The sequence below is a fragment of the Benincasa hispida genome, chromosome 10 (genome assembly GCF_009727055.1).
Source record: "Benincasa hispida cultivar B227 chromosome 10, ASM972705v1, whole genome shotgun sequence".
Classification (NCBI taxonomy): Eukaryota; Viridiplantae; Streptophyta; class Magnoliopsida; order Cucurbitales; family Cucurbitaceae; genus Benincasa; species Benincasa hispida.
This window is the reverse complement of record NC_052358.1, coordinates 11,629,285-11,638,949: the sequence shown is the minus strand read 5'-3', so window position 1 is coordinate 11,638,949 and position 9,665 is coordinate 11,629,285. Positions and strand designations below refer to the sequence as shown.

General features: G+C 34.0%; 1 protein-coding gene across 1 annotated transcript; it reads right to left on the bottom strand.

Moving 5' to 3' along the window:
* Positions 1-7,734: 7,734 nt before the first annotated feature.
* LOC120088925 lies at positions 7,735-8,325 on the bottom strand. Its single transcript, XM_039046364.1, has one exon. The coding sequence runs from the start codon at positions 8,323-8,325 to the stop codon at positions 7,735-7,737; it is 591 nt and encodes a 196-aa protein (XP_038902292.1).
* Positions 8,326-9,665: the final 1,340 nt, after the last annotated feature.

The following is a 9,665-nucleotide window of genomic DNA, read 5'->3' as shown; positions in this document are numbered from 1 at the left end:
AATGCCATTCAGAATTGAGACTTTCATTTCACTAGGATGACCATAGGTAACATGACCTTAATCTTGAGTGAGTTGTGAACTTCTACCTGTGAGGGTGGTTCTTTGATTTGCATGGGTGAGAGTTGCCAGATTACTAATTCAACTAGCCTTCCATTTTGGGTATTCGTCTGATTCGGGAGCTGGGAACTCAGTTACACAAGATGGAATTCACTCCTTCCCTGAAGTAGAGATAAGTAGATAAATTGCTTCCATAAAGGCTGATTCTGCGGCTTGAACAATGTGGTGCCATACCCTCTCTTAGCCCGAGAGGGGTTTAGCTATAGTAGGACTATGATCTATTATTAATTAGAAGAATCAATTGTACATAAGGAGTTAGATGTAACTACTAGGGAAAAATGGTAATTTGTCTAAGCTATACTTACGAGCGATTTTTAAAGGGTCATCGTACTGTTGATTTGTTGTATCCAATGGATACAGAAATATATCTGTAGTGTGATGAGTGCAGCTGTCGGTCTTTAGTGGATTGTCCGATAGTTAACAGATGGTAGATAATGTGATTAAAGAGTTTAGTTAGTTATTCACGTACCATTGGAGCTTCAAGCTACCGGTCCATAAGGTCCCCTGGGTAGCTCAATGGATTCAAGTTGAGAATCAGTTTTTGGGTTAATTTGAAATATTCAAATTAATAAGAGGGAATTTGATTATATATGACATAATTAAATTAATTCAATTATATATGATATAATTGATATAATGTATTTGATACATTATTGTTTTATTGGAGGAACTAATATTTGAATATGATTCAAATATAATTTCTATGAATTAGATTCGTAGTTATTAAATTTAATATAAATATAATTTATATTAAATGTCATAAAATACAAAAAGAATTATTGTTTATATATTGAATATTAAAATTATAGGTTATAAATATAATGTGATAAGTTAGTTCTCATATTTATTTATAATTTATTAATTATTTAATAATTAAATTTCTTTTTCTTAATAACCAACCTCAATGGGTGGTTACACGATTTTATGGTAATTGTGGGATAAAATGAAATTTGATTTAACAATCTAAAACGATTGAAGTCAAACATAATTACCTATTGAGTGACTACACGATAACATCGAGCTTATTAGACGATAGCTTCAGAGTCTACACGATCGAGTATCCAGTCTATGTAATAGAATTTCATCTTGTACACGATAGTTCATCATTTACTCGATCGTTTCCTCTTCCACTCTAAATCTTCCGTCAATCCAAAATTAGACAGAGCCTACAACTCCTAGATGTGAGAATACCAAGGTAATCTTGTGGTAGTGTCCAGTTGTTCGAGGATCGAGTTTATACTCGTTGCTGGTGTTGGAGGGAGATCGAGTTCTTGCTCATTGAGTTCGTGACTGATCGAGGTATATACTTGAAGAAAGTGTTCTTCAAAGGTATTGTCTCTCTAACCTTTGTCTTTATTTCATGAAGCATGCTGTAATTTATGATTTAATGCATATTTTGTTAAGTATGACTGTGAATGTATGAGTTCTTTCACAATGAAGTTTGGACGATCCGCTTCCGCTCATAGGCCATATTTACTTAAAGTTCCTTCGTTGACATCACGTTTTCCCATGCAGTGCACACTTGACAACATTTTCTTCATAAAATCTGCACACTTTTTTTGACCACCATGTCACATTCCAAATCATAGGACTTTTCCATGACATCTTCATGTCATTCTCTTATTGACTCATCGAACTAACATTATGTAAAATTTGGCCTCAAAATTATTTGTCAATTCTTGTGAATTTGCTAGGTTTTGAAGATATAGTATGAATGCCTCTTGAATCTTCTTTGTCTTGCTTCTTGTAATTGATCGTTTAGGTACATGCAATGGTTCAGTGGTTGAATTCATATAATTGATATGTTGTTGACTATGTTGAGTTGCATGTATTGGGGAGATGGGCCCTGTTCTGGATGGGTTACATTGTTCGACAAGTGTTTCGTGAACTAATCATGGATATTGGGTCAAGTGTGAGGTAAGTAATATGTAAATTATTTTCATTTCATATATCCATTAACTAATTTTTTGAAATTATGGTACTAAAAAAAATGTTGATCGAGATTGTAGGTACTCGGAACCATACAACAATTTCTATGTAGGAAGTTTAGATCGCGACCCAGAGATATGTATACATAGATTCACCGTTTTCCCATTTGCATACACCATATGTATAATTTGGCTACTGCACGACATGTCCTTATATGAATACTATTTTTATATTATTTTATCATGCACATATTATCACTTAAACTTCTACACCAGTTTTGTTCAAGTCTATATTTCGGTGGAGTTTGGTGGATGCAGAAAAGGTATGGGAACGCGAGGAATCGCTGATCGATATGGTGTTGGGTAAAAATGAAGCATCACTTGCATGGGGCAGATATTAGCTTTGTATACACGTCGTACAATTTTTGTGAACATTGGATACTGGTTGTGAAAGATGTGAATATCGGCTAATACTGTACGACTCATTACCATCGTACATTTCACATATTGATCTTCAACTCATTTTTACATCACTGACCCACACATTGCCATCCCTATGAAATTACTACGGTCATATTGATAAGAAACCTAGTCTACAACTTGGTCCATAGATGATGTACCATGCAGACACTGGTAAAATCCAAGGCAAAAATACGTTAGACTGTGACATCTTCTATATGATATTCTTCGAGTATTTAGTCACGGGGACCTCGACCAAATATTCACTCGTATAATTGAAGATCATAGATTTTTGGCTCAAATATATGCTAGTTGTGGGCTGATAGATTCTCTTCTTAGTCCATTGTATAATTTAATGTTCATAAATGTAATTGTGAAATAGTAAATGTTCTCCAATGCATGGAATTAGAGTGGATTTAGAGATGAACGTGAGTGATAATCAATATTGATGCAAATTATTAACGACATAATTACTAAAATGCAAGAATTAATGAAGGGATACAATTACAAGAGAAGCCAATACTTTAACGTCTAAAAAATTTATAAAAAACAAGTTTAGGATCGGGATTGAGCACCATCATCGAGGATCGGCATCAAGCTTCATCATCAAGGATTGAGAACGAGCACCATCATCAAGAATTGTGATCCTTGATTGAGAATGTTACTGAAATAAAATTACTTCGCAATTCACATAACTCGCAGATTTATTTTCTAAACTAAATAACAATTCATTGAGTATTTTCTTGTCCCACTACTATATTGCAATTCGTGATAATTAATTGTTCATTAAAAGTTTTTTTTTGTTATGCCTCGTGCCACTAGAACATTGGCATTTCTTGGCTCTATGGTGTTCTTTAATGGATGGAATTCGTTGCACCTGATAGCGGCTCACTCTAACAAACCTTATTGGTGAAAGAATCTTAATCTCGAAATAATCTGCCAGTTTCTTCCATTCACAAACATGGTCGAGTGGAGTTACTGATTCTGCGTATACAAGTACAAGAGACTCAACGCTATAAAGTCGGCTACAAAGAGTGAATGAGTTGGTCTTTCGCTCTCCGTCTGTTGCAATAACATGCGACCACAGAATTTTTAGATAATCAAACTGTCTACAACTACATTCCAATGTGTTGAGATTAACAACACCATCCAACCCGCCGTTCTTCACATGGAACTGATCAAAATAAATTCTTTTGACCTTGTACCGTCTCACTTTTGCACACTAAATTAACATTATCGTCTCTACATAATTTGATTGTGTCGATGAACTAGATGACCAATGGTTCCGCCATCGTAGAACCAATCTCAGATAAATTCTCTAATGAATTCAAGAAAAGAAACAATCGGCAACTTCCTTCCTTTGACAGCAAGTGAATTGAAACATTCAGCGACATTGCTAGTCATGGTATCATATCAACTCCCATCTTGATAACATCAACACCATCGTTCAATGCCAACTTCTTCCAGATATCATCCAAGGATATCATCTTTATAGTCCATTATTTGGTCCCAATATATTTTGAATTCTGACTCCCATAATGCTTTGGCCTCTTTATCAAACAAGTTACTCACCCCCGCGTCTTTGAAATTTGTATCGACATCAACAACATGGGTTAAAGTACACAACCCGAGAAATGCGTTTTAAAATACAACATTAACAACATGGGTTAAAGTATGGTGACGATCTGAAACGAATACCGAATTGGGACAATCTCCAAGTTAATTTTTGAAATACATCATAAGCCACTTCCACGATTAGTTAGTCTCATTATCTATAACAACATAAGCCATAGGGTAAATTGATTATTGTCGTCCATAGCAATACCGACCAACATCGTATCTTTATACTTACCGTTCAAATGCGTGCCATCTACAACTATCACTTGATGAAAATTCTTATATCCTCGCAACCAGCATGTACTTGAAGTATTTGTCATCTTCAAGCTTCATGCGAAAATGGTCTCGAGATTTTCTATCTTTAACACTTCCCTATAAACATGCAATAAAGCGTACGATTCTTCAAATGTCTCCTTCGTAAGACGAAAAGAAGTTTCCCTTGCACACCATGCCTTATCGTAGCTTATATTCACCTCATACTCTTGTCGTATGTCTTTAATTATATTGCGTGATTTCTCGGCACGAACAACCCTAAACTTGTCCTTAATTAATTGACCTACAAAAAAGGCACTAGCCTGCCAGTGGTCATGATACAGAACTTCAATGGAAAACATGTTCATAGCCATAACTTTTATAATCTTGGATATGTCACATCTCTCCATCTTCACTGCACAGATTTTCACTTACATGTATTGTGGATACATCGCACAAAATATAGTTTTTTATTTGATTTTCGAACACACATCTCAAAATTCTCCTGAACTGTTGACAACCATATATTTACATCATTCTTGGAGAAGAATATTTGCCCTAGTTCTACATTCATACTAGATGAAGATTGTGACTACATGACCAATTCACTACTAACGTTGCTCTCAGGTGTTTACCTCTTGAAAAGCCACACTCAGCTTCTATATCAAGCTTTCGTGGCATATTGCCAAGAAAATGACTAAAATTATTACGAAGGACTTGAGTTTCTTGTGGTGTATCCAAATTAGTAGGTTGGCTTGGAGTTCAATGTGGTTCACTTGCCGAATTATTCTCACACTAATTAACAAAATTTTCGGTTCCAATTTCATTTCCAAAATCCTCGTCGGTGTCTTGACAATCATTCTCCACAACTACTTCAAACACATGATTATGAACCCGCTTTTGGCCAACATACTGGTGTGTCATTTGTGAATCCCATGGGTTGAAGTCGTCATTTTTCGTAGATATAACATACGAAAATATTACGGGCCCAACACCATCTATGTCAAACAAAGGTTAGTGTTTTGTCTCAATGTCATACACGTTTCTATCTTCGTATATCTTCTTAACACTAACAAATGTTTGAGGTCATTACAATTTAGCTCAAGAAATAGACACTTAACATCGTCGTTGTCCATTAAACATATCACTGGACCATGTGAGTCTAGCTTATATTGAACCCTCATTATAATGTTGAACTCGGTGTTTTTATGTGTATGTGTACATACATGTGTGTGCGTGTGCTTGTGCATGTAGGCTTGTGCATTTATGTATGTGTGTACGCGCTATATTATAGTAGAAGTAGCTTGATTTTTAGAAAGAGCGAAACTTTACGTTAATAAATATGAAAAAACAAGTATCTTAATCTTATAGTCAATAGATATATCATGGAGATCTAGTTGACTTATCTGGGGGATTAAAATACCATACATCCCACTCGACACAAGAAGATAAATCTAACTAGGTAGGAACTCTAATATATTGTCATATATTTATGAAACTAAATTTCTTTATATATTGGCTATTCTGAATTTAAGTTAACTATTGATTCTTCTTTTTGAATTTGTGATTAGTGATGTCGTGTTGATGGTAGAGTTGGAATAGTTAAGGAGTAGTTTCAAAGTTTATGTTTTAACTAGGTTGTTATTATTCATTTATTTGTAGATGGTGGATAAGGTAAAAGTAAACTTAAGATAGTTTTGATTGCTTTCATTATTTTTAGTTGTAACGTTCTTTGAGTTGAATTATTATATTGAGTTTGAGATTAAAGTTTTGAGGGGAGGTGAAGGATAGTTTGATTGTAGGGAGTAGTTTCTAAGTTTAGTTGAATCTATTAATGTTTTCACGTTGAAGTTGAAGATCTATGTTGAATTAGAGATTGATGTAAGGGTAAAATTGTAATTATGCCTAAGTTTGAATTGAATTTTAAGTTTTCATGTTGAATTGACGTATTTGTAGACGTTGTTCTAACTATAAGAGGGAAATGAGAAAAATAGGAAGTGTGTTTATTTCATTTTAGAAAACTCTATATAAATACATATCTTAAGTCTAAAAATAGATTCCATAATGTTAACAACCAATCCCATAACTCCACAAGAATAGGAACTTAGACTTGACTACAACTAAAAATAACTTCAACTATTTCCTAGAAACTAGGAATTGACTAGACCAACTCAAAAACTAATTTGCAGTTTTGAGTTACTAACATTCTCATCCTAACTCAAATATTGCAAACACCTAACTTGATCCTAAGAGCTTGAAAACGACTCATAAAAAACCCAGTTTCAACAAGTGATCATCCATCTTGCTGTACCATGCCCTAGGAGCTTGCTTCAACCCGTAGAGAGCCTTCTTCAACAAATAAACCTTATGCTCTTGTCCTCGTATGATGAATTCGTCTGGTTGCTCAACATAGATCTCTTCTTCTAACACTCTATTTAGGAATGCTGACTTCACATCTAGTTGATACACCTTCCATCCATGCTAGGCTGACATAGCCAGTAACAACCTGATTTTGTCCATTCTTGCAATTGATGCAAAAGTCTCAGAAAATCAATTCCCCATACGTGTACATACCCTTTTTAATGAAAATGCCCCAACCTTTTGTGCCATAACTCAGTGTCATTTACTTGACACTTGAAAGCTACCTGCTCCTTCTCGAGTGGATCCAACTAGAAGCTCTAATGCTGCATCTTTATTTTGAACAACTCATTCCCATTGGAATCAGAAATAAGGCATTTTCCTTCTTCAAACAACACTTTGAATCCCTTCTCTACTAATTGACCAACGCTTAACAAGTTTTGATTAATTTCAGGGACAAACAACATTTCAGTAATCAACTTGGTTCCAACACAACTCTTTATTGACACTGTGCACTTCCCCTTTACTTCTAGATACTCACCGTTTCGTATCTTCACCCTTGAATTGAATGACTTATTAAGATCCTTGAACAACTCTTTGTCACTTGTCATGTGATTAGTACACTCACTATCAACCAACCAACCACCACATTGAGTGACTGATGAGAAACAAGTAGCCACAAAGAGTTGATCTTCTTCTTGCTGTACTACAACATGTGCTTCTCCTTGCTATTGAGTTTTTGTTTCCTTACAGAATCCTTCAATGTGCCCCAATAAATGACATCTTCTATACTTCATATATGGCCTTCTATAGCATCTGAAATGTGGATGATTCTGCTTCCCACATTGCTTGCATGTACTACCAGTGTCCTTTGCCGCAGACTCTGAGCTACTGCTGCCACTTCTCTTCTTCTCTCTTCCACCTTCTCCCTGTTACACTCTAGCTTTAAATGCCCCCTCAATGCTTCCTTCTTGTCTCATCAACCTCCTCTGCTCTTGTGCTTTCAAGCACTAACCACTTCTATCACCTTAAGTTTGGAGAGGTCTTTAGTATTTTCTAAGGATGCAATGGTTGCTTCATATCTCTCAGGTACTGAAACTAGAATGTTCTGAATCAATCTATTGTCAGAAAAATTGGTTTCTAATGCTCTTGCCTTGTTAGAAATCCCAATTAACTTATCTGAGTACTCTTTAATGGACTCAGAATCCTTCATTTGCATTCTCTCGAATTTTCGAACTAAGTTCAACACTTTCATGCCTTTAATCATCTCATCACCTTCATACTCACTTTTGAGGAACTCCCAAATCTCCTTTGTCGACTTCAAGGGCATAATTCTGTTGAATATGGCGGGAGACACAGCTGCATATAGGAAAGCTCGAGCTTTTGCCTTCCTGGTGACCCTCTCCTTGTGAGTCTCAATCTGATGTATTGTTGGGTTATCAGGAAGTGGAACAATCTGACAGTCTTGCTCAATTGCTTCCCTATAATCACAACCCTCCACGTGGGCTTGCATTCTAATAGCCCATGCCTGATAGTTTTCACCATCAAACACAGGTGGAGCCAATGAAGAAAGATTGTTTGATCCTAATTCCATTTCTAACAACTCTCACGGGTATATCACTCGGTTTCTCTCCGAGATATTTAACTGATTCTCACTCACAGATCCCTTAAGAATTGAGGGCTTTGATACTGCTGTTGTGCTAACTAATGAGAGGGAAATGAGAAAAATGGGAAGTGTGTTTATTTCATTCTAGAAAACTCCTTATAAATACATATCTTAAGTCTAAAAATAGATTCCATAATGTTAGCAACTAATCCCACTAACTCCACAAGAATAGGAACTTAGACTTGACTACAACTAAAAATAACTTCAACTATTTACTAAAAACTAGGAATTGACTAGACCAACTCAAAAATCAATTTGCAGTTTTGAGTTACTAACAGTAGAATATAGTTTCTAAGTTCAAGTTGTATTTAAGTGGTATAAGTGAGACAATAGTTAAACTGATTCGTTTATAAGCTTTCCTATTTTTTTAATATTTTGAAAAGTTTTATACATTTAGTTGTAATAATTATATAAGTTACTTTAATTTTGATAATAATTATTTGTTTATACTTTTAAATTATTTAATAGAATTGAAACTATTTCAATTTTTTTAAAATTTTATTCCAAAGTTTGTGTTCAAGCAAAGAAGTAGAGATGAGTCTAGATGCATCTTTTTACTGACCAAGTTTTGTTACTTTTGGTTGTTATGTAATTTTAAGTGAACTTTCTAAAAAGATTTGATGCTACTTTTAATTTTGTTACTTTAAGTTGTTGATTGTAGTTTGTTCACAGGATAAATATAGGGTAGTTTGTAGAAATATTTGCAAAAAAACAAGTAAGCTGAAAATTATTTGCATAAATAGGACAGTTTTTTGTCCTTACTTATTTAAAGCTTTTGGAAAGACCGAATTTCCCATGCACATATCACGTGGACAGCCTTAATTCACTTACTCTTTTTTTTAACCCATCTCAACGTTTTTTCTTTTTTAATCTCTCCCTTAATATACAATTACCTTGTTAAGGTTCCATTTCGAATTACGTTTGCAACGTAAAATTTTGTAAAAAAAACTTAACGATAAATTAAATTATTAATTAATATATGAGAATCACCTTTTGAATTCTAACTAATGTGTAAAACCTCACAACATTAGCTTTAGATTCATTTTTTTTCTAAAAATCTTCTTCTTTCTTAACCTAATGCATTATATTAATATTCTTCCATATTAATATATTTTTTACATATATTTTTAAATTAATTGATTCAATTTTTATATAACAATTATTTTTCTTACATTTTTATCAAAAAATTTAAATTAAATAAATTTAGTTGAAATTCAAATATAAATTTTTAAATAATATATAGTATAATAAATTATAATCTAATTATC

What these genes read in the sequence shown, in the direction of transcription:
- LOC120088925 (XM_039046364.1), bottom strand. Translation starts at nt 8,325, where the DNA reads ATGGAATTAGGATCAAACAATCTTTCTTCATTGGCTCCACCTGTGTTT.